The sequence below is a fragment of the Schistocerca americana genome, chromosome 9, assembly GCF_021461395.2.
Source record: "Schistocerca americana isolate TAMUIC-IGC-003095 chromosome 9, iqSchAmer2.1, whole genome shotgun sequence".
In the NCBI taxonomy this organism is placed as follows: Eukaryota; Metazoa; Arthropoda; class Insecta; order Orthoptera; family Acrididae; genus Schistocerca; species Schistocerca americana.
In genome coordinates this window covers 117,539,711-117,564,787 of record NC_060127.1, presented here as the reverse complement: position 1 = coordinate 117,564,787, position 25,077 = coordinate 117,539,711, and the positions used below count along the sequence as shown (strand labels likewise).

At 39.3% G+C, this 25,077-nt stretch overlaps 1 protein-coding gene across 3 annotated transcripts in view; it reads left to right on the top strand.

Annotated features, from left to right (window-relative positions):
- LOC124551166 (sex-regulated protein janus-A-like) overlaps positions 1-25,077 on the top strand; it is a 41,813-nt gene that overhangs the window by 14,050 nt on the left and 2,686 nt on the right. For all 3 annotated transcript variants that reach the window (XM_047126145.1, XM_047126147.1, XM_047126144.1), the window contains exons 3-4: positions 19,718-19,873; positions 21,575-21,676. In XM_047126145.1, the coding sequence (XP_046982101.1) occupies positions 19,718-19,873; positions 21,575-21,667 (249 nt within the window). In that variant the 3' untranslated portion in view covers positions 21,668-21,676. The remainder of the gene's footprint in view (positions 1-19,717; positions 19,874-21,574; positions 21,677-25,077) is intronic.

Below are 25,077 nucleotides of genomic sequence, written 5' to 3'. Positions count from 1 at the left end.
AGTCTGAACTAGAATCTTAAAAACACGAGTAATCTGTAATTGTTGCTTGTTTGTTGTTCCTGCCTAACAATGACTGACTCTGTCCCTGAAAACTACCATTGTTTAATTTTCTGTTGCCTAATGGTTCCCAACAACTGCTGCAGCTTTATCTGAAACAAGCTGTCTGCATCATCACTATTACTTGCTAAATCGTGTTAAAAGAAATGTAACCAAATAAATCTGTCAACTTTTATTGTATATAAATGCCTTGCAAGAACAAGTTGAAATTTTGCCACACACTATATTATGGTCTACTTATGCAGTGTTTGAAATTTGGCTTGGATATCACTTGTCCCATTTGTGCTACCACACTCAGAAAATCCATGTTTTTCAGGTAATTTTTCAAATTTTTGTATTTTCGTGTGCATGTAACTCTGTTTGTGAGATTGATATGGGCAAGATGAGTTCTGTGTGTGTTTATGCCACATTAAGCTTAAAAAAAAAAAAAACGTTTTTGAGTGAATTATATTTGGCATAGAGGGCACCTACAGTGTGTACCTTTTAACGTATTACATTTTTTAATCACATTTTGGAATTTTTTATTTTCCCTCAGAAATATGTTGTTGGTGTTTCGATTCATAGTGTGTGTTCTCTAAGTGGATGTTGCTGGGTTGTAAAAATTTCACTGGACTGTGCGGAATAGTTCCAAAGTTATTAAGACCAGAAGATTGCCAGATGTGGGTTGCAATTTCCGGGTCACGCCACCTTCTTTCACAAGCCATAATTCTGGAACTAATTGGCAGGGGAACTTAAAATTTTGTAGATGAGTGTTCCACACTTGGTAGCATTGGTGTGCTAAATTTCAGCCAAATCTGAGACTATCAGCTGGAACATTTTCTTGAATTGGTTGAATGGACATGGAATGACCCCTAAGTTGATTTTGAATGAATCGTAAGTTGATTTGTGAATGCGTGCATAGTGTACATGTTGCCTCTGTCAGTGGAATCTGACAGAGCTGAGTGGAGTAAGGCTGAACGGATGAATGCCAACCACTGTCTGATTGTTTGGTTGATTGGGTTTGCGAATGATGAGCATTGTTATAATTACTAGCGAAATCCATAGATTCAGACTACAGGAGTGGAAATAAACGAATAACAGGTAAGAAAGATTACATATTACCTTCTCGGTGTATCCAAGAAAATGAAATTTTGACAGAAAATTTTTGGACAGATCCCTATACTAGTAAGGGACAGTTGTAAAGCCCCTGGCTAGCAGCTGCTTTTAAGTTCTGTTCGGGAAGAAGCATGGAAAATGCGTTGTACGAACATGTAACAACGCCCAACCGGAGAATAATCACGGGATAGCTAAACCGGTGATTCTGGTAGAGTTAATGAAGTTAACCTGCAAATAAACTTTGACATTGGCAGGAATATTTACAGAATTAGTGATAACAAGACTGTTTGTTAGAATGAGGAAGGATAAGAAACGGGGGCACACACAAATTATGGAACAGTATGACGATTCCAAGTTTGTATAAAAATTTCGTACTACTACTTTTCGATCTTGTGCTTGAGAAACTGGAGCATATGAATGAAGTGTGAAACTATTTCCTCACATAAAGCTTTTTGCTTGTAGTAGGCCTAATAGGCATTTGATAGTGGTACTTCGTGAATTATATTCTGTCGTTACAAAAAAGACCGTTTGTGCCAAAACAGTCTCGTTTATTTTGTGTGTATTACAATTGTTGCAGTATGAGAAAGGCCTATTTTGTTTTATCTAGCAGACAGTGACTAAAAATAGACATAATCAGATCGGGAAACCACACCAGTCTTGGGTCCTATTTGTATTAACAGCTTTTTCAGTATTAGACAAAGACATTTCGACTTTTCATGTAGCAAAATGTTTGATGAACTGTGATGAGGTAATAGATTATTTCGCAGAAAGGAAAGCACACCATGTAAAACTGTACCAAGATTAGAGAGAGAAAAATTCTAGGAGCTAAGGATTGAAGAAACGTGTATTGTCTTGCTCGTCTCGTGTCTTTACTGGGTTTATATATCCTATATTTAATTTTATGTCACACAAAGCAGCAAGTTGTTAGCTGATAGGGAACAAAGAGTGCAAATTTTCTGAAGAGTTCTTTTTTTTTTTTTTTTTTTTTTTTTTAAAAAAAAAAAAAAAAAAAAAGAGGGACAGAATGTCAAACCGGCCAACTGTAAGCAGGAGAGGCACCACAGGACATTTTAATTTCCACTGTCCTGAATATAGTTTGATGGCATCCATTACAAAGTATACACATTTCAATTCCACAGAGCGAAGTACAGTGACTTGCGATAGAAGAATGCTGTGTGAGGAGAGAGGCACTGCACTTTGGCATACTTATGACATGTCTTACATTTCCTCGAACACATATGTTGTATGCATCAGACTGTTCAGAAAGATGTGTGCTACAAAATGAACATATTTTTGAAAATTCGTTTTTATTTTTTTAACGTCCTATCTCAAACGATCGAGGGAATGGCGGGGTATTGCCCCGGTTTGGAAATATTAGAGATCCGGGACTGATGCGCAGAGTGGTCTGAGTTACAGTGAGGAAGTGGGTAGTCTCCACGTGACTCGTGTTTACATTTAGTGTCATTGTAACTGCTGTCTGTGTCACGTCTACTGTGCAGTGAGCTAAGTTAATTTAAGTATTAACTGTGTTTTTCCTGCTTGTCACTTTTTCTTCCATGTGTTTTTGCTTTTAGGAAGCTTTAATTGTCGAGTGCTAGTAATAGTGTTCCATAGATTTCGTGTTTGTTTTGAATAAAGTCCAGAGACAGGTAGTGCTATTTTCATTGTTTTCTACAAGAAGTGTCTAGTAACCACAGTTTAGTCAACTATCAGCCGCCTTTAGTGAATTAGCAGTCTAGTTAAAAGTTGATTAACTCTCTACAGTAAATTAATTTCTTAGGATGGATAGGATGTGTGACTGCTGTGTACGGACGCAGGAGGAGCTGGCCACTGTTCCCGAACAGCTGAACGTGTTGATGGCCGCGGTCAGCCGTCTTCAGGCTGCTGCCTCGGAGTGTAGCGGCAGTGGGGAGTCTGGTGCGTCGCATGGTACACCCCACGTGTTACATGCTTCACCCACTGTCCCTGCTGCCGAGACTTCTTCGCGGGTACTGGGCACGGTTGGGCCACCCTCTCCCGAAGGGGAGTGGCGGGTTCAGCGGCGTTCATGGCGCACGAGGCGGAGGGTCAATGTGGAGGCTGGCCGTGTGGCATCGCCCGCTCTGCCTGTGAGTGGCCATGTGGCCGCTCCTTCATCAAGGTCTGAGCAGGCACATGGAGGGGGGGGGGGTTTATTAGTGGTTGGGAGCTCTAATGTTAGGCGGGTGATGGAGCCCCTTAGGGAAATAGCGGAAAGGTCGGGGAAGAAGGCCAGTGTTCACTCTGTCTGCTTGCTGGGGGGTCTCATCCGAGATGTGGAGGAGGCTCTGCCGGCGGCGATAGAGAGCCCTGGGTGCACCCGACTGCAAATTGTTGCTCATGTTGGCACCAGTGACTCCTGCCGTCTGGGTTCAGAGGTCATCCTCAGTTCATACAGGCGGTTGGCGGAGTTGGTGAAGGCAGAAAGCCTCGCTCGCGGGGTGGAATCTGAGCTAACTATTTGTAGTATCGTTCCCAGAACCGATCGCGGTCCTCTGGTTTGGAGCTGAGTGGAAGGCTATCTGGTGGAGAAATGTAGGGTCCCCCTGAGTAGGTCAGGCGTGCACTACACGCAGGAAGCGGCTACAAGGGTAGCGGAGTACGTGTGCAGTGCACATGTGGGTTTTTTTAGGTTAGAGAATTCCCTCCCTAGGCCCGACAAGACGCCTCCTGAGACACGGCAAGGTAGGAGTAGGCAAAATGCAACAGGGAATAACAATATTAATGTGCTAATAGTAAACTGCAGGAGTGTCTATAGAAAGGCACCAGAACTGCTCTCATTAATAAACAGTCACCATGCCCATATGGTACTAGGGACAGAAAGTTGGCTGAAACCAAATGTAAACAGTAATGAAATTCTAAACTCAGGTTGGAATGTATACCGCAGAGACAGGCTGGGCAGTGAAGGGGGAGGCGTGTTTATAGCAATAAAAAGTGCAATAGTATCAAAGGAAATTGACGGAGATCCAAAATGTGAAATAATTTGGGTGAAGGTCACGGTTAAAACAGGCTCAGACATGGTAATTGGATGTCTCTATAGGCCCCCTGGCTCAGCAGCTGTTGTGGCTGAGCACCTGAAGGATAATTTGGAAAATATTTCGAGTAGATTTCCCCACCATGTTATAGTTCTGGGTGGAGATTTTAATTTGCCTGAAATAGACTGGGAGACTCAAACGTTCATAACGGGTGGCAGGAACAAAGAATCCAGTGAATTTTTTTAAGTGCCTGAAAACTACCTTGAGCAGTTAAACAGAGAACCGACTCGTGGCAATAACATATTAGACCTTCTGGTGACAAACAGACCCGAACTATTTGAAACTGTTAACGCAGAACAGGGAATCAGCGATTGTAAAGCGGTTACTGCATCGATGATTTCAGCCGTAAATAGAAATATTAAAAAAGATAGGAAGATTTTTCTGTTTAGCAAAAGTGACAAAAAGCAGATTTCAGCGAGCCTGATGGCTCAACACAAAAGTTTTGTCTCAAGTACAGATAGTGTTGAGGATCAGTGGACAAAGTTCAAAACCATCGTACAATATGCGTTAGATGAGTATGTGCCAAGCAAGATCATAAGAGATAGGAAAGAGCCACCGTGGTACAACAACCGAGTTAGAAAACTTCTGCGGAAGCAAAGGGAACTTCACAGCAAACATAAACATAGCAAAAGCCTTGCAGACAAACAAAAATTACGCGAAGGGAAATGTAGTGTGAGGAGGGCTATGCGAGAGGCGTTCAATGAATTCGAAAGTAAAGTTCTGTGTACTGACTTGGCAGAAAATCCTAAGAAATTTTAGTCTTTTGACAAAGAGGTAGGTAGATCAAAACTAAATGTCCAGACACTCTGTGACAAAAATGGTACTGAAACAGAGGATGACAGATTAAAGGCCGAAATACCAAATGTCTTCTTCCAAAGCTGTTTCATAGAGGAAGACTGCACTGTAGTTCCTTCTCTAGATTGTCGCACAGATGACAAAATGGTAGATATCGAAATAGACGACAGAGGGATAGAGAAACAATTAAAATCGCTCAAAAGAGGAAAGGCCGCTGGACCTGATGGGATACCAGTTCGATTTTACACAGAGTACGCGAAGGAACTTGCCCCCCTTCTTGCAGTGGTGTACCATAGGTTTCTAGAAGAGCGTAGCGTTCCAAAGAATTGGAAAAGGGCGCAGGTCATCGCCGTTTTCAAGAAGGGACGTCAAACAAATGTGCAGAACTATAGACCTATATCTCTAACGTCGATCAGTTGTAGAATTTGGGAACACGTATTATGTTAGAGTATAATGACTTTTCTGGAGACTAGAAATCTACTCTGTAGGAATCAGCATGAGTTTCGAAAAAGACGATCGTGTGAAACCCAGCCCGTGCTATTCGTCCACGAGACTCGGAGGGCCATAGACACGGGTGAGGGCCATAGACACGGGTTCCCAGGTAGATGCCGTGTTTCTTGACTTCCGCAAGGCGTTCGATACAGTTCCCCACAGTTGTTTAATGAACAAAGTAAGAGCATATGGACTATCAGACCAATTGTGAGATTGGATTGAAGAGTTCCTAGATAACAGAACGCAGCATGTCATTCTCAATGGAGAGAAATCTCCCGAAGTAAGAGTGATTTCAGGTGTGCCGCAAGGGAGTGTCGTAGGACTGTTGCTATTCACAATATACATAAATGACCTTGTAGATGACATCGGAATTTCACTGAGGCTTTTTGCGGATGATGCTGTGGTATATCGAGAAGTTGTAACAATGGAAAATTGTACTGAAATGCAGGAGGATCTGCAATGAATTGACACATGGTGCGGGGAATGGCAATTGAATCTCAATGTAGACAAGTGTAATGTGCTGCGAATACATAGAAAGATAGATCCCTTATCATTTAGCTACAAAATAGCAGGTCAGCAACTGGAAGTAGTTAATTCCATAAATTATCTGGGAGTGCGCATTAGGAGTGATTTAAAATGGAATGATTGTCGGTAAAGCAGATGCTGGACTGAGATTCATTGGAAGAATCCTAAGGAAATGCAATCCGAAAACAAAGGAAGTAGGTTACAGTACGCTTGTTGGCCCACTGCTTGAATACTGCTCAGCAGTGTGGGATCCGTACCAGATAGGGTTGATAGAAGAGATAGAGAAGATCCAACGGAGAGCAGCGCGCTTCGTTACAGGATCATTTAGTAATCGCGAAAGCGTTATGGAGATGATAGATAAACTCCAGTGGGAAGACTCTGCAGGAGAGACGCTCAGTAGCTCGGTACGAGCTTTTGTTGAAGTTTCGAGAACATATCTTCACCGAGGAGTCAAGCAGTATATTGCTCCCTCCTACGTATATCTCGTGAAGAGACCATGAGGATAAAATCAGAGAGATTAGAGCCCACACAGAGGCATACCCTCGCATTCGGGAGGACGATGGTTCAATCCCGCGTCCGGCCATCCTGATTTAGGTTTTCCGTGATTTCCCTAAATCACTCCAGGCAAATGCCGGGATGGTTCCTCTGAAAGGGCACGGCCGACTTCCTTCCCAATCCTTCCCTAATCCGATGAGACTGATGACCACGCTGTCTGGTCTCCTTCCCCAAACCAACCAAGAGGCATATCGACAATCCCTCTTTCCACGAACAATACGAGACTGGAATAGAAGGGAGAACCAATAGAGGTACTCAAGGTACCCTCGGCCACACACCATCAGGTGGCTTGCGGAGTATGGATGTAGATGTAGATAGATGTAGTGATTTTGCTGTTTCCTCTTCATTTATTGCTCCCATGTCAAATGAAAACAAAACAGATTTCTGTGGCCGGGAGCTATCAAGTGAATTAAAGTACATTCACATAATTACGGAAGGCTAAAATGTGTTATTAGTTCCAGATTTGATTTTATTTACACCTTTCTGACAGTCTAGCATTAATTGCCTTGCAGAACAATGAAGTTATTTTTGTTGGTTTGCCAAAGAAATTGTCTTTTATTAATCTTTTCCACTAAGGCAGACAATATATTTGAGACAAAGTGTTTAATTCCACACACTGAGTTCGCTGCATTTCAAGTGCACGTGTTCAACTTCCAGCACGTTTGGCATTATGCCGTAATAAAGAACCAAACATGAGATAGCACAGTACTGGTTCTCCAAGAAAATTTACATCCTGAAAACCACATTGAAAAGCTTAATATCAGGTCATGGCCTGCTTCATTGGGAGTCTGGACATACGAATGTGCATTTTAAATGTGCACATTTTCGTATGGGTCACGAAATTCCGATTCTCTTGGAGTATCCTCTGATGTATTGTTTCTTTTGTGACATAATGTAAGATCTTTTAATGTTTTACACGTATGAACATACGGGCTCCCTACGACATCGTAGCTGTACAAGTCCGGTGACGCCTGTCATCTGGTGCTCTTTGGCAACTGCAGAAACAAACCTATTTCTAACAGATCATGGGAAAATATTCCGAATGTTCAACTCTTTGATGGTGAGCCATTTAGATGAATTTTGAGCCTGGAAGATGCCATTTAGATGAATTTTGATCCCGGAAGATCAGACATTTATGTTGTTATTAAAAATTTTACTGGCACCTTTGTGTGATACATCTTAAATTGTAATACGCGCATAGAAGACCAACATTGTATGTGAAAACTTAGCTTCTCTTGCAGCGTATTAATCTTATAGATCAATATTATACGTGAAAGCTTTGCGTTTCATGTAGCGACACTATGTATATTAATTTAGACCATTAACTTTTTCTGTTTGTGTGTTCGCGCTACTTAACAGTGATGTTGCTATTGGTCGACTACAAGGCTGCACAAACGTTTTGTAGTTTGATTGACCTTCCTCCTCCTCCCAGTAGGTTCAGCAAGTACATAAGAATACTTTTAGGTGCCTTGACGGTTGTGTCTAAAGCATCTATGAAATGTGCAGTAGAAAAAACTGTTAATATTAGGGACCTTGCTGTTGCACTTGATGGGACATGGCAACATCGAGGACATCGTTCCTTGAATGGCGTTTTAAGTGCTACTTCTGTGGAGAATGGAAAAGTTGTTGATGTTGAGTGCTTATCTAAGTACTACCACACCTGCCATAGTAACACTGAAGGGCATATTGAACATCAGTGTACTAATAATTATGATGGTTACAGTGGAGGTATGGAGTGTGATGGAGCTCTAAAATTATTTCAGAGGTCGGTGCCCATTTATAACGTTAGATATACAAAGTACCTAAGCGATGGGGACTCTAAAGCTTCAATAAAATTAATGAGTTCAAGGTTTATGGTGATACCTTTGTAACAAAACTGGAGTGTTGTAGATATGTGCAAAAGAGGATGGGTGCTAGATTGAGGAAGCTAAGAAGAGAAATGAAAGTAAAATTGCTATCTGATGGAAAATCCCTGTCTGGCTGAGGCAGATTGACAGAAACTGAAATAGATCTTCTTCAGAGCTATTAAGGACTGGCCATTAGACAAACTGCACCTCTGAATGATGTTACAGCAATGAGAAAAGCTGTATGGGCCACCTAATTTCATAAGTTGTTCACAGATGACCACCCTATTCATGGACTTTGCCCTAAAAGAGCAGATTCTTGGAGTGGTTACCACAAAGCAAAAGAAAGTGGTCAAATATACTATCAAAAGATCATAAGCATTATCTTCTTGAGCCTGTTATGAATGAAATAAAACCAATTTTTAGAGACCTTAGTGGACCCTGTTTTGCTTAGTAAATGTCTTCATGGGGGGCACTCAGAATACAAATGAAAGTTTCAACCATTCCATATGGGAAAGATTACCCAATAATGTTTTTGTAGGACTAAATACATTAAAAGTTGGTGTACTAGATGCTGTGCTTTGTTTCAATGATGGGAGTGATAGGAAGGTTGGAAGTCCTGAGAAATTTAGGCATAAAATGTGGCTCTAATATGGAAGATCAATTTCTTGCGTGTGACAGACAATGGGTGCATGAAGCTGAAAGATTCGCTCTTCAAGTTATCAAAGAAGCAAGAAGTGCTAAAAGGAATGCCAAGAGGAAGCTTGAAGATAAAGAATTGCTGCAGGATGAAGACTATGCTTCAGGAATGTTCTGAGGCTCAGTTTAATTGGACTCATATGTTCATTCGCAATTTCCCGCAAGTTGTATTCTTCGGAATTCAGGTACAAATATTTCCTAAAGTTTATAAAGTTGGTAGCCCTGCGCCTGCTATACAGACGTCTGAGTCACAGCTCTCGTACAAGATAAGTAATTTAAGTAGTAATAAACTGTTTTTAACACTTTAAACTAATTTATTATGTTAATTATAGTGCTCTTCAAGCTTACCATTAAAGGTTTATGTCTTACGTATTTGCACAGTAATGATGTAAAGTTCGTTTTGTTTACATATCGCAACCAGACTGAACTTTTGAGCTTTAAGATTAAACTTCATACCGCAATTTTAAGTGCATTTACTGATAGTTTAGTGTGCTAAATACATTTGCTGCCCCTTTATATCTGTAGAGTATCGTCATCTCTTAAGTAATTTCCAGTAAAAAACTTCTGAACCACTGTTTACATAGTCGTGAGTAGGTCTAATTTTTCGTACACGTGTTTTCATTGTTTTTCCGGTAACTTAATTGTCTTTCTGTCACTAAAATCGATTTGTACCATGAGTGTAAAGTGCCTGACGTGCTGTAGAATCGTTAGCTCCGGGGTCTGGTGTGATGGATGTAGTAACTTTTTTCATTGGGGCGATTGTAGTGGTGTGGGAATTGGGAAAATGAGCGAGACTCATCAGTGGTTCTGTAGGCTATGCAGTAGAGATAGAAAGATTGTGGAACAGGAGGGGAAAATTGCTGCCCTTCAGGCTGAGTTAGATGAGGCTAGGCGAGAACTGGGTAGGTTAAGGGGGGAGAAGGGTAAACAGGGGTAGGAAGTGGCAACAGGCATAAGGAACAGGCCAAGAAATTCTTCTGACAGCTTTGTTATTAATGTACAAAATAGGTTTGACCTGTTGCTTCAGTCAGAAACTGATGAGCCTCTCACAGAAGTAGATGTAGACAGGGCTCAACAAGCTTTCAGCAGCAAATTGAATAAGAATGTAGGGAAGTCTGCAAAGAGAAAGAAAGTCTTGTTGCTAGGCAGTTCGCATGCTAGGGGTGTGGGCCAACTTCTGCAGGATGAATTAGGGTCAGAATACCAGGTCACAAGTTTTTTCAAACCTAGTACTGGACTGGGGCAGGTTATAGAGGATTTAGGTTCACTATGTAGAGGCTTTACTAAGGAAGATACCGTGGTTATTGTGGGTTGGCCGGGCAACAGTATTGACAGAGATCTTGGGTACAGCATAGAGTGTGACCTGGCAAAGATTGCATCAACATCGAGTCATACCAGTGTTGGGTTTGTGTCGGTTCTGGAGCGCCACGACCGACCCCATTTGAGCTCTTCTGTCAGGAGGGTTAATTTGGAGTTGGAACGGCTACTTGGATCTGGTGCAGGGTCACACATTGGTGTGGTCCCTGTTGATTCACTCTGTAGGTGGGACTATACTAGAAATGGCCTACACCTCAACAAGAAAGGGAAGGGTAAAGTGGCTGAGCTGATAGCAGGAAATGTAGAGGGGGGAGGAACTACATCTCATGGTGGAAACTCTTTTTTTTAGTGTAAGATCAGTGTCCAGTGGGAAACTCAGCCAAGCAAGTATTAAAGATGTTAAAAAAGTTCAAGATACTCACAAAAGTAAAGTGAAAAATAATGTTAGTATATTTCATCAAAATATTGGGGGATTGAAGAATAAAATTGATGAGCTTGTGCTTTATTTAGAAGATATAGAAACTGAGAATGTAATAGATGTACTATGCCTGTCTGAGCATCACATTGTCACTGATACGCAAAAGGTTAGCATCAATGGGTACAAATTAGCTGCACATGTAAGTAGAGATAATATGATGAGAGGAAGAGTTGCCATATATGCCAAAAGCTTCCACATTGTAAAAAATTTAGAAACTAAAAAAATTTGTGTAGAGCAACATATGGAAGCATGTGCCACTGAACTTAAACTAAATGATGGCACTTTCATAATTGTAACAGTGTATAGGCCCCCCTCAGGGAATTTCCAGCTATTTCTAGAAAACTTGGATGTTTTGTTGTGCTATCTGTCAGACAGGGGGAAGCAAATTATCATTTGTGGGGATTTCGATGTTGATTCCCTGAAAGAGTGTAATAGGAAGAATGACCTTGTAGTATTACTCAGTTCTTTCAATTTGAGCTCCGTCATTGATTTTCCTACTCGGATAACAAAGAACAGCAGTACATTGATAGTTAACTTTTTTATAGACCAAGATAAGTTTAAGGACATAAATGCTTATCCTGTTGAGAGTGGTCTTTCAGATCATGGTGCACAGCTAGTTACAGTACATGACATAGCTCCATGCAGTATATCAAATCAGACTTTCAAAGCAGTGCACTCAATTAACAATATAAATATTACAAACTTTAGGGAAAGCCTACAGCAGCTAGACTGGGATGAAGTGTATAAGGAACCCGATGCAAACTTGAAACATAACTTATTTCATAATACATTTCTAAGGGTACTTGAAAATTGTTTTCCCAAGAAAATAGTTAAACATAATTCCAAGAAAACATATAAAAAAACCTTGGCTAACTAAAGGAATAAGAATATCTTGCAACCATAAAAGAGAACCGTATCTAACAGCAAGAGGGAGTACTGACCCCGAAATTGTTCAATATTATAAAAACTATTGTGCGGTACTAAGAAAAGTTATTAAAAAGTCCAGAAACGTGTGTCACGTCTGAGATCAGTAACTCTGATAATAAAATTAAAGCAATTTGGAATATTATTGAAAGCGAAACAGGGCAACCAAGAGCACAGGAAGATTTTAGTGCCATAAAACTGAATGACAAGTGTACTAACTAACAATCAGAAATTGAAAATATTTTCAGTAATCATTTTTTAAATGTTGTGGAGGAAATAGGATCTAGATCTTCACTAGAAGAGGCAAGGCTAGTAATAGAAGAGGCCATACCTGTTCAGTTTGAAACAACTGTAATTCCACCAACCTCTCCCTCTGAAATAATAAACTCACTGAAAAGTAAAAGCTCTTACGGAATTGATGGCATTTGCAGCAAGGTACTTAAAGCTTGTTCCCCACAGATAAGTAGGATTCTCAGCCACGTATGTAATAGCTCTTTGGAGCAGGGTGTTTTCCCCTATAGACTGAAATATACCATTGTAAAACCATTGCATAAAAAGGGGGATACGTTGGATGTCAACAACTACCGCCCAATCTCGCTTCTGACAGCTCTATCAAAAATTTTTGAGAGAGTAATGTATTCAAGAGTAGCCTCCCATATTTGTAAAAATAAAGTACTAACAAAATGTCAGTTTGGTTTTCAGAAAGGCTTTTCAACAGAAAATGCTATATACGCTTTCACTGATCAAATATTAAATGCTCTGAATAACCGGACATCACCCATTGGTATTTTTTGTGATCTCTCAAAGGCCTTTGATTGTGTAAATCATATGGAATTCTTTTAGATAAGCTAAATCATTATGGTTTGAGGGGGGGGGGGGGGGGGGCAGTGCAAAAATGGTTTAATTCATACTTAACTGGAAGAATGCAGAAAGTTGAAATAAGTGGTTCGTGTGATGTTAAAACAACAACTGATTCCCCAAACTGGGGGCCTATCAAGTACGGGGTCCCACAGGGTTTGGTCTTAGGTCCTTTACTGTGCTTGATATACATTAATGACTTACCATTCCACATTGATAAAGATGCAAAGTTAGTTCTTTTTGCTGATGATACAAGTATAGTAATAACATCCAAAAACCAAGAACTAAGTGATGTAATTGTAAATGATGTTTTTCACAAAATTATTAAGTGGTTCTCAGCAAACGGACTCTTTAAATTTTGATAAAACACAGTATATACAGTTCCGTACAGTAAATGGCACAACTCCAGTAATAAATATAGACTTTGGACCGAAGTCTGTAGCTAAGATAGAATTTTCAAAATTTTTAGGTGTGTCCATTGATGAGAGGTTAAAAGGGAAGCAACACATTGATGGTCTGCTGAAACGTCTGAGTTCAGCTACGTATGCTATTAGGGTTATTGCAAATTTTGGTGATAAGAATCTCAGTAAATTAGCTTACTATGCCTAACGTGGGATGTTTGTGTTTGTTTATGTGTCTATCGACGTGCCAGCGCTTTCGTTTGGTAAGTCAAATCATCTTTGTTTTATATGTATAATAGAGGGAAACATTCCACGTGGGAAAAATATATCTAAAAAGAAAGATGATGAGACTTGCCACTTTTTTGTGTGTATGTTTGTGTTTGTTTGTGTGTCTATCGACCTGCCAGCGCTTTCATTCGGTAAGTCATATATATATATATATATATATATATATATATATTATGCTGGCACAAGTCTTTGGTCACCTACCAAACAGCATAAAAAGCCTGACAGATAGCCAACTAACATTTAAAAATAAATTAAAAGAATTTCTAGATGACAACTCCTACTCATTGGCTGAATTTTTAGATATAAATTAAGGGGGGAACAACAACAACAACAACAACAACAACAACAACAACTTAAACATTAGTGTCATGCAATATTTTGTGTAATGTAATATCTTGTACAGACATCTTTTATTAACCTGACACATTCCACATCATTACGAAGTGCCGTATTCATGATCTATGGAACAAGTATTATTGTAATCTAATCTAATCTAATCTAATTTTTTTCTGTAACTTGCAGTAGTCCATACTTATGTAGTAGACCTAAGCTTTATTGCAGAATTAGCTAAATCATAGAAAAAATAACATTTTTATTAGGAAAAAAATTATAAATGTTAAAATGTAAGATGTGGTACATTTTTATCCTTGTAATATATAGGGCTATTACAAATGATTGCAGCGATTTCATAAATTCACTGTAGCTCCATTCATTGACATATGGTCACGACACTCTACAGATACGTAGAAAAACTCATAAAGTTTTGTTCGACTGAAGCCGCCAGAGCGCTCGAGAGCGCAGTGAGACAAAATGGCGACAGGAGCCGAGAAAGTGTATGTCGTGCTTGAAATGCACTCACATCAGTCAGTCATAACAGTGCAACGACACTTCAGGACGAAGTTCAACAAAGATCCACCAACTGCTAACTCCATTCGGTGATGGTATGCACAGTTTAAAGCTTCTGGATGCCTCTGTAAGGGGAAATCGACGGGTCGGCCTGCAGTGAGCGAAGAAACGGTTGAACGCGTGTGGGCAAGTTTCACGCGTAGCCCGCGGAAGTCGACGAATAAAGCAAGCAGGGAGCTAAACGTACCACAGCCGACGGTTTGGAAAATCTTACGGAAAAGGCTAAAGCAGAAGCCTTACCGACAATTGCTACAAGCCCTGACACCCGATGACAAAGTCAAAAGCTTTGAATTTTCGGCGTGGTTGCAACAGCTCATGGAAGAGGATGCGTTCAGTGCGAAACTTGTTTTCAGTGATGAAGCAACATTTTTTTCTTAATGGTGAAGTGAACAGACACAATGTGCGAATCTGGGCGGTAGAGAATCTTCACGCATTCGTGCAGCAAATTCGCAATTCACCAAAAGTTAACGTGTTTTGTGCAATCTCACGGTTTAAAGTCTACGGCCCCTTTTTCTTCTGCGAAAAAAACGTTACAGGACACTTGTATCTGGACATGCTGGAAAACTGGCTCATGCCACAACTGGAGACCGACAGCGCCGACTTCATCTTTCAACAGGATGGTGCTCCACCGCACTTCCATCATGATGATCGGCATTTCTTAAACAGGAGATTGGAAAACCGATGGATCGGTCGTGGTGGAGATCATGATCAGCAATTCATGTCATGGCCTCCACACTCTCCCGACTTAACCCCATGTGATTTCTTTTTTGTGGGGTTATGTGAAAGATTCAGTGTTTAAACCTCCTCTACCAAGAAACGTGCCAGACTGCGAGCTCGCATCAATGACGCTTTCGAACTCATTGATGGGGACATGCTGTGCCGAGTATGGGAGGAACTTGATTATCGGCTTGATGTCTGCCGAATCACTAAAGGGGCACATATCGAACATTTGTTAATGCCTAAAAAAACTTTTTTAGTTTTTGTATGTGTGTGCAAAGCATTGTAAAAATATCTCAAATAATAAAGTTATTGTAGAGCTGTGAAATCGCTTCAATCATTTGTAATAACCGTGTACATAATAGGTGGAATTAAATTGGTCTAGTACCTCAGCTATCATGTCATACATGTCTGGTAAAAATTTGGTCTCCTTCAAATGTATAACATTGGATTAAATGGTACCTCAGTGTGAGGAAGCATTTTGGGAAAAAAAAGCATCAATTTCCTTGTTATTTTTTTTAAATAACCCTAAGCAAGTTCAAAAATATTCAAAATACTTCTAATTTGTTTAGAAAGTGTGCTCTATTACCTGATATCAACAAAAAATCTGTAAAACATATACATTATAAACAGTGCCTGAAAGAAATAGGTGTTGATTTTTATATAATATTGAGCTGGAAAAATGCCCTGTATCCTTAAGTGTGGACTGCCAGAGAGTCATGTAGATTTACATGAGAAATATCTTCGGGTTTGTTCTGACGATGTAATGATGTGAGGGGGCTGAATGCGTAATTTTTTCTTACCGCTGTCTTTGGTGACAGAAGCAATGCATTCAACTTCCAGAAAGAAATTCTCTCATCTCACAAAACAGGCCTTTGACTAAACTTCATAAAGTGCCGTCCAAGTACTGTGCTGGTTTATGGTATAGAGCAGATGTTAGCAACACATATCTCCATCGTTCTCCATGATTTGAAAAAAACGTCATTTTCACTAAAACACACAACTACATTTATACCTCCATTTTTCCTGTACAGTGTTCTATAATACATACAATTGTGACTTTAAATGAGAGCTTCGAATTATCGAGGGCATCAGTTTTTTGCAGATCATTATATTGGCGTGTGAGGTTTTGGGATTGACAATTTTTTTTTCTTTTTTTTTTTTCTTTTAAATCTGGTATCTTGAGACTTTATGAGCCAAAGCTCATGGGGTGAGGTGGTACCTAGCTGAATATAAAATTTATAAACAAAAAATTACAGAATTAATAAAATATAAAATTAAGAAAGATTAGGATAAATTACGTATTGCATAGAGAAGTTCTCAAGTATTGTGAGGGTCTCCTGTGCGGAATAGTAGCATACCACAAGGTAAACGTGAAAAAGAAAAAAAAACTGGAGAAGTCTTGTTTTTTGTCTCAGTAGATGAAACGGTTTGTTTACTGGGATTTAATGCATCGTCGCTGGCTGGGTGCAGCTTAATACATGCACCGCTTCCCTACTCCCCCATTCTTACTGCTTCTCCCCTTCCTACCACTCCCCTCAGCTTGCAGTCAGTACTGCTACCACTTCTTGCCACTAGCCTAGTAGCTGCCGATGGGACACGTGAGGAGTGATTTGTTTTGATGTGATTCTTGGAGATTGTTGACCCAGCGGCTGGAGATGACAGTCATGTGTGCATGAGTTGTGTCTGAGTGATTGTGTGAATATGTGTGTGTGTGTGTGTGTGTGTGTGTGTGTGTGTGTGTGTGTGTTGTCATTTTCTAAGAAAGGCTATGGCCGAAAATTTAGTTGGCGATCATCTTTACTGTGAGTTGCCACCTATCTTCATTAGCATTAATTATCAGAGTATTTGCACAAATTGATGGATTTATCACCATCTCATTTCATCAACATAATGTCAGTGACTTATGAATAGCTGGCCACATGAATGGACTTCCATGATGGACCAAAACCACAGGCCATTTCTGTGGGTGTCTCTAAGGGATTGGGGCTGCCGATTTGAAGCCCATTGTTTCCCAATAATGTGCAAGCCCTGCCCGTTGGATCTAGTCTCACCGATCTGCTCCCAGGCCGGCTCTGTTTGTGTGTACAATGGATTTTTGTGATTTATCCAAGGACTCAGGACTGTGGTGCTCCTCTGCAGGCCAGAGGCCACGGGTGATGGAGTTCAGGAATTACGACTTCCTCACTGCAAGTACATTGTGCGGTACATTGTCTTATAAATATTTTATTTATTCTAGTACATTTTGGGGCTTAGAAAATACAGGATGTACATAAAGTTCGGGAGCACTTTCAATAATTTATTGCACAAGAACTAAACACTGTACAGATGTCATACATATTGCATTTTGAAGAGAAACTCTGAAAGTGTTGTTGTTGTTGGGTGTTTTTTTTTTTTTTTTTTTTCAATATGCGAAACATGAGTGACCCGGCAGACATCAATACAGTAATCGAATTCGTGCCATACCTGTCCCAGCATGGCATTGTCGACTGTAACATTTTCTTCTCGCATTCTCTCCCGGAGCCCTGCTACATCACGTGGTAGAGACCATACATACACCAGATCCTTAATGTGTCCCCACAGAAAAAAAGTCACACGGAGTGAGATCTGGTGATCAGGGAGGCCATTTCATGAAACAGCTGTTCCCTTCTGTAGCACGGCCAGTCCATCGATGCGGCAGCTCCGTGTTCAGGTACCCACGAACTTCACGTTGAAAATGGGGTTGAGTCCCATCCTGCTGAAAGATGAACGGAGAGTCCGATTGCATCTGAGGCATCAGCCATTGCTGCAACATGTCCGAGTAGGAATATCCAGTGACAGTGCTCTTGGCGAAGAAGAATGGCCCGTACAGTTTTCGACATGACAAAGCACAAAAAAACATTTACATTAAGCGAATCACACTCAAATTCAATGCATTCATGTGGATGCTTTGTACTCCAGATTCGACAATTATGCCTGTTCACTTTCCCATTAGTGTGAAAAGTGGCTTCATTGCTAAAACTTACGCGATCAAAAATGCCATCCCCATCCTCATTCAGTTGTTGAGCAAAACTCAAAACACTCGTCTTTTGTCGTCGTTATTGACCTTCTACACTAGCTCCAATTTGAATGGTTTCATAGACAACTTCTGTCGCAGGACGTTCCACAGTCAGTGGAGCCATTTCGAGTTCACGGGATGCACGACGCACCAATTTCTTTGGACTGCTTATGAATGTCTCTCGTACGCAATCCAAATTCGCTTCACTCACACTGGGATGTCTGCTTCTCTGTGCTGGGCACAACCAACCCGTCATAATAAATTTGTTGTGCCTTCCTTGTTGGTGGTTTCTTACCATACTTTGTTCTAAACATCCATTGAACAGTTGTAGCACACACTTTTTTTGTCGAACTCCCAACACACAGAAAGCTTGCTCCGCACCTGAACTTGCCATGTTTATGACTGGTGCTATCGGCAAATCACCAAACTATGCTGTGGTGGCATACATGAAAAAGAACTTTCAGGGTTGCTCTTCAAAATGACATATGTGTGATACCTGTGCAATGTTTGGTTCTTGTGCAATAAATAATTGAAAGTGTTCGCAGACGTAACATACACCCTGTATATTAGAAAGTACGAGCGATAGGAAGAAGAACTTGTGGCAGTCAGTGGCAGTTTGTATGCTATGTACCCGTATATTTTGGCCTGCCTTATATACTTCTTTCAATAGGCCTACTTTTTTCTGAGTTTATTTCTGAAATCAGTGTAGGTATTTTAAATCTGTGTTGCGACTCCAAGGAAATGCGTATTTGTGTCACCAAATATCTTTAGTTTTATTGAAATAAAATAACAACAGTGGTCTTATGAAATACTGTATACCATTGTCTTTCTTTCTCCATCTAAAAACGGTTCATTACAAAAGATTACATTAGTACTTAAGATTTTTGCTCATGAGGGGAAGAAATACAGAAATCCTTACATTTTTTTGTGAACTTATGTCTTTACTTGCCCTTGAGACCTCGAAATTTGTCCGGGAAAAATGCTAAAACTTGCTAGAAATCAGGGAATGTCACTTGGGGAAACTTGTGGCAACCCTGAATGTTCACAACCTGACACTGCAGAGCTTGCTGACTGCATTTTTCAGGGATGAGAATATTCTTGCAAAGTGCACAGAATTGCCCCAAACTATAACACCATATGAGATAACAGAGCAAAAGTAAACAAGCTTTTGTGTTTGTGTCCAAGACATTGTGTATAGTGAAGACAGAGGTGTTCATTTTCTGCTTAAGGTGTTGAACATGATACTTCCGAGAGAGTTTTTCATCTACCTTCAGTCTTAAGAATTTAAAATGTCTGTTCGACCATCTCAGGACAAGACTATTTCGCTTTTACAAGAGTTCAGTTGTTGGCAGTGAAGTGTTAATCCGTTCTCCAAAAGCCACATGCTGATGTTGCCAACTACCTTGTCAGCTAGATGATTTACATTATGTTCCATGTTTTCGGAGAGAACACATGTCCGAATATACAAAAGCTTTCATTTTCATTTGCAGTAGATACTAGAGAAAAGAGAAGCTTCTGTTTGTGTTTCCTATAGATAGTGGATATAACATCAGCTCCTTTAAGTTTTGTTTTCAGATTATTTTTGAGGCCACAATTTCCACTCACGTTGCTACTTTTGTGTTTTCTTCTTGCTTAGTACTTTTTGTTCAAAGTTTGGCTATGGTTCCTGCTACTAGGTGCGAGGATACAAGCGAGCTGGCTTCCATTCGGATGTCTACGATGAGACTATGGACAGGGTGAAAGGCCTTGGTGTTGATACAGAGTGCACTGGTGGTGGCAGAATACAGCACGACCCCAGTGCCAAGGTCATCAAAGTGTACGGCTACTCACAGGTAATACCAAAAGCAGTGAGTTGTAGAAATGACAGTATGTGTCATCTTGAGCTGTTATTCAACCAAAATTTTTTACTGTGTGACTGGTTTCAGTTGACCATTTTCAGGCTCCTGTTGTATATATATCGTGGATACATGAAAATTTTTGGTGAAAAGAATGTTTGAAAATTATAGTAACAATACAAGCAACACTTACAGAATTTGGTTAGCAGCAAAAACTATATATATCAAAAGAATACAGAATTTTCCGTGTTTTTGTGCTGTGGGTACAACAGGTGCTCGAAAATGGTCTTTGACCAAAACTGGTTGCATCGTTAAAAAAAAAAAAATTATCAACAGCTTAAAGTGTTACGTGATGTTATTTCTACAATTCGTATAAGCTGCAGACCACAGTTAACAAAGGATATTTTAAAAACAGTGAAGTTTCTGTTCATATGTTGTGTGCCCTATAATTCAAGTATTTTTAAAGTTTTTAAGAATGTTGCTGTTTGTGTGTAATTTGTCCAGTCACATTAATAGCTCTCTCTGATACATGCAACATCCGTATTTTTCTGTGCATATTCCTCCCTAAGACTGAATTGTCAGAAACTAAAATATTTTAGGTGATTATTTACCACCTTGTCCAATCCAACCTCACTTCAGAACAGTAGAGGACATTATATGCCAAGCTCCTCCATGGGAAAGCAGTTTCTGCTTCAGTTACATGGCACAAATTATAGAATGCCTTGTTAGATGGTCAGAAGTAAATGTCGCCAGATGTTAATACCTGTAAATCATCATCATGCTTATTACAACTGTGTATAATAATTTGGGTGTGGTGTTGTGGACAAGTGTTTTGGTTGAAATTGCTACTTTTGTTCTGGGTAGCAGCCATGATTATGGAACTTCCTGCCAAATTAAAACTATGTGCTGGATCAGGACTACATCCTGAAACCTTGTATTCCATGGACAATGCTGATACCAACTGAGCTGTCCAATCTGATTCATGATTTTCTCTCACACCTTTCAGATTATTTTTGAGGCCACAATCCTTGCTACCACCTGTATATTCAGAGAGAGAGAGAGAGAGAGAGAGAGAGAGAGAGAGAGAGAATCTTTTGTCCCATAATTTTATGACATTATTACCAGCTACTCTATTTTTTGATTGAGTATAGTTACGGCAGCACTTGAGTTGTGGTGAGCCTGGTGTTTTTACAAGACTTTTTCCAGTTGCCAGGACAGTTGTTGTCGTAATTACGCAAATCAACAATTCCTCGCACTTGGAGCAGATCAAATGATTCCTCCGTACCCCTCGCACCTATTTTATATTTTTCAGACTGTGTTTCACATATTTTGTGACCTACCTGTTTCATTTATCACAGTTAATACAGTTGCAGATTGTGGGTATGTGTTTAATTTTTTGCATGATTACTGCTGCTTGTGTTTTCAGTGTTGTGTACAATGCCAGACCCATCAATACAAAAATTAATTCAGATGCTACAGCTTGCACATCTGGTCTGACTTCCTTTTTCTGCTGCTTTTGTGTTGTGATGTGTGGTTTAGAAAATTTCAGATTGCTTTACAGTTTACAAGCACATTGTTTACTAATGATGTAGTTGTAGTTAAGAGTTCTCGTTTTAGTGTTTAATTATTATTGTGATATGTAGCACGCTGTTTAATTGTACTTTCGTTTTAAAATATCCAAGGACTGCTTTATTTCAGGGGTTTGGGAAGGCAGACCACAGCAAGACTGTAGAAATTCTGAAGACTGCATATCCTGATTACAACATTACTTGGAGTGATGAAGGATACTGATCTGCTCAGGTGATTAAATTTACATATGTGTGATACATTCTAAATGTCTCTGACATTACGACAACCTTTGTAATGAATGAAGGTGATATTTTTTCCATTTAAGCTGTTGTATTTTAATAGGACCTCTCCTTAATTATACGGTTAGTTCTGGCCCGAAACGCCATTTTAAATGTTTTTAAAGTACAACAAACAGTAGCATTTCTACTGTAATTTGTAAGCCATGATGAACAGCAGCACATAGTGTGAGTTTGCTGCCTTTTTATTTTTGTGGGACCTCGCTATGTGTGTAAACCGAAAAATGGCTTTTCGAGCTGAAACTAGTTGCTTAACTAAAAATATATTTAGTAACTGTATTATCTTAAGTTGAAAAATATCATTTTCATCCAATGACATTAATAATTTTTGTGTCCACTTTTTCACTTTTGCCATGTGGGTCTGTTCTGAGAAGATCTATCACATGACAACTGCTTTGTTTCTCAGATTGGTACAGTTGTTTTCTGTCATTAGTTATTGTATGCAGCTTTTGACCAATGAGAATCAAATTTTTCAACTGTTTAATATCAGGATTTAGCATCAAGTTTTTTTACTCAAGTGTTAAAAGGTGTTGTATCTAACAACTATTTTTCTGATCTTCACAACTATTTTTTCTGATCTGAAGATTGCCACGCAGGAACTAGTTCTGATCTGATTCAAAGATTGCATTCATTTTGTTGGTAGAGCTGCCCTCTTCAGTCATCATTATCCAGAGGTGAAGCTAGTTTTCTTCAGTAGTGGCTGTCATTATTGACTTCAGTCTTCAAGAGTGTGTCTCAGAAATCGTTAAATCAGCAGCAGACTGTTGGTTTATTGCATGAAGAGATTCCAAATACTGCTTTAAATTCACTTCTATCTTAAATTCAGTGCCATGTATGAATGTCTTCTTTTAAACTCCATTGCTACCTCAGTCTAACTGATGTGTTACAAAAGGAGTGAACAAGTGGCCCGTGAAATATGCCTAGTATGTTAACAGTGGACACCATTTCACACTGTCTATTTTAGAAAATGAATCACTGCAGCAACCCAGGATGTCTCATAATTCCCACATTATGCAGTACAGTATCCAAAGATTGTTATTCTGTGAAAAGAAATCCATTGGTGTTAATTAGATGTGTACTGTACTCTCCATTTAATGTACAAAAGCAGTTGTCCAGTAGCAATTCATTGCAAGAGGAGGGACAATTTCCAGTTTTTTGTTATTTATTTTATTTACCCATTTAAATAAAGCTGACTTAGGAATTTTCCCTTATGTGGGGACTGCTTGTACTAGATAATGTGTCTATTCAAAGTTCTATATTTGCATATTTTGCTGTTCATGTCACTTCTGCATAATTTTTCATTGATTGTATTGATACTTGGGTATTATTGTCAATTGTAGGCTTAAAATTTTTGAAAGAGAACAATTTAGTTTAAGAACAGTAGGCCTATCATCCTCATTCAAAATAGTCTGTCTCTAATTTTGTTGTCCAATTATGTGAGAAATAGTTTAGTTTCAGAATTTTCAGACACCTACAAAACTATACTTTGTAAGTTAGTGCTATATTTGCAGTGTTTTGTATACGTAATTTACTTCGTAGCAAATCAATGCTTTGTGGTTCACAGTTCAGCCAAAGTATATATCACCCCTGAATTTCATTGTATATCAATGCAAATAAACGTGTGTATTTGAGAACTTTCGGAAGTTACCATTGTCCATTGCATAATCTGCGAGCAGTCGGGGTTTGTGATTTAGTTACTGTAGCAGATTTTCTGACAGACACTTTGTGTTACATCTGGTTTTCCCTTAACCCATTACTGGCCAAAACTCTATCGGATTATTTTTTGCAAACTTTTACACATAAATACGTTACATTGCGTGATCAATTGAATAAAAAGTTGTTTTGAAAATTTTCGGTTTATTAGAACAAAAACTAGACCGTCCCATTTTTGGGACATTGGCCAAATGTGCTATCCAAATACACAGTCTTATTCTCCATGCATAATATTGTAAGAAGCAACACAAACATTAAGTAAAGAATGTTTTAATATTATGGAATGTGTATTCAGTATGAAATGAAGCAAAACACTTGTCTATACACCAGCATTGCACCTACCCCAAATTTTAGTTGTTTTTTTCTTGCAGTAAGCACATCTCTTCTGTGTTTTTCTTGGCACAAAGAAATGATTTCCTGGATCTAGTCGTACATCTGTGCTCACCCGTCCTCCCTTCAATTTGCTTCCTTGTGGTCCTCTGCGTTTTGGTACTGATCCTGTTTCCTTTGATAGGTAAAACATCACTATTCTCTGTCGGACATCCAAAAGTAAGAGCTTCTCATTAAAGTTAGCGATTTGGTATGCACGCCATGTGTTTACTACGCAGATATCTATCATCTGTGTGAATAATGGCCACCACCATTCTTTGACCTTATCCTCGTCCTATAAAGTGATATCTGCTTGTCCAGTAGATCTACGCCACCCATATGGGCATTGTATTCTTCAATGAGATGTGGCATTGTAACAGATATTTCCTTTTTCTTTGCCCATGACTATCTTTTAGTAGAACTCAGAGGAGTAATAGTACTGTAATTTGTCACTACACATACTGGTTTGTTGTCACTCCATTTCACAACCAGAACTTTGTTCTCTTTGTCAAATATTTAGTCATAGAATCCTCGTTCCTTTTCTTTTGCCATTCATTTTGAGTCAATCAAAGGACATGCATTAGTTTGGATCTCTGTTATTGTTCCTGTAGCTTTCATTTTACTCTTTCTGAGTGTGATCAGTGTGTCAACACTGGTGAAAAAGTTGTCAAAGAAAAGCTTATAATTCGGATACTTCTGGAATCATACTGGTTAGTTCATTTATTACCCTTGCACCTAAAGGCTCCTGTTTGTTGTCAGTATTGCCACAGTATGGCGAAAAATTATAAAGAATGCCACTGGAACTTGTAAGACACCAAATTTTATATCCAAATTTGATAGGCTTTTCCCTCAGAAACATTTTAGCTGAATGTTTGCCATAATAAAGTACCATCATTTCATCAGTTGAGAGTTCTGAATGAAATACGCCAAATTCACCAAATTCCTATTTCAGCATTTCAAAGTACAACCTCAGTTTGTACATCTTGTCGTTTCTGTCTATTTTGGAGTTGTCATTGAGATGAATGAATCTCTTTATTTCCCGAAACCTATTTCTTGTCATGGAGTTGAAGACTAAAGGAACACCGACATCAGGAGCCTGTTCCCAATACATATTCTCATGGGGAAGTTTATGATAACCACTCAGAAGTAGTATGCCAATAAATGATTTTAGTTCTTCTTTGGTTAGCAGAAAATTTATGTTGTTACGTTGGCAAGCATAGATTTCATTTGTTCAATAATAGTATCCATTAGTTT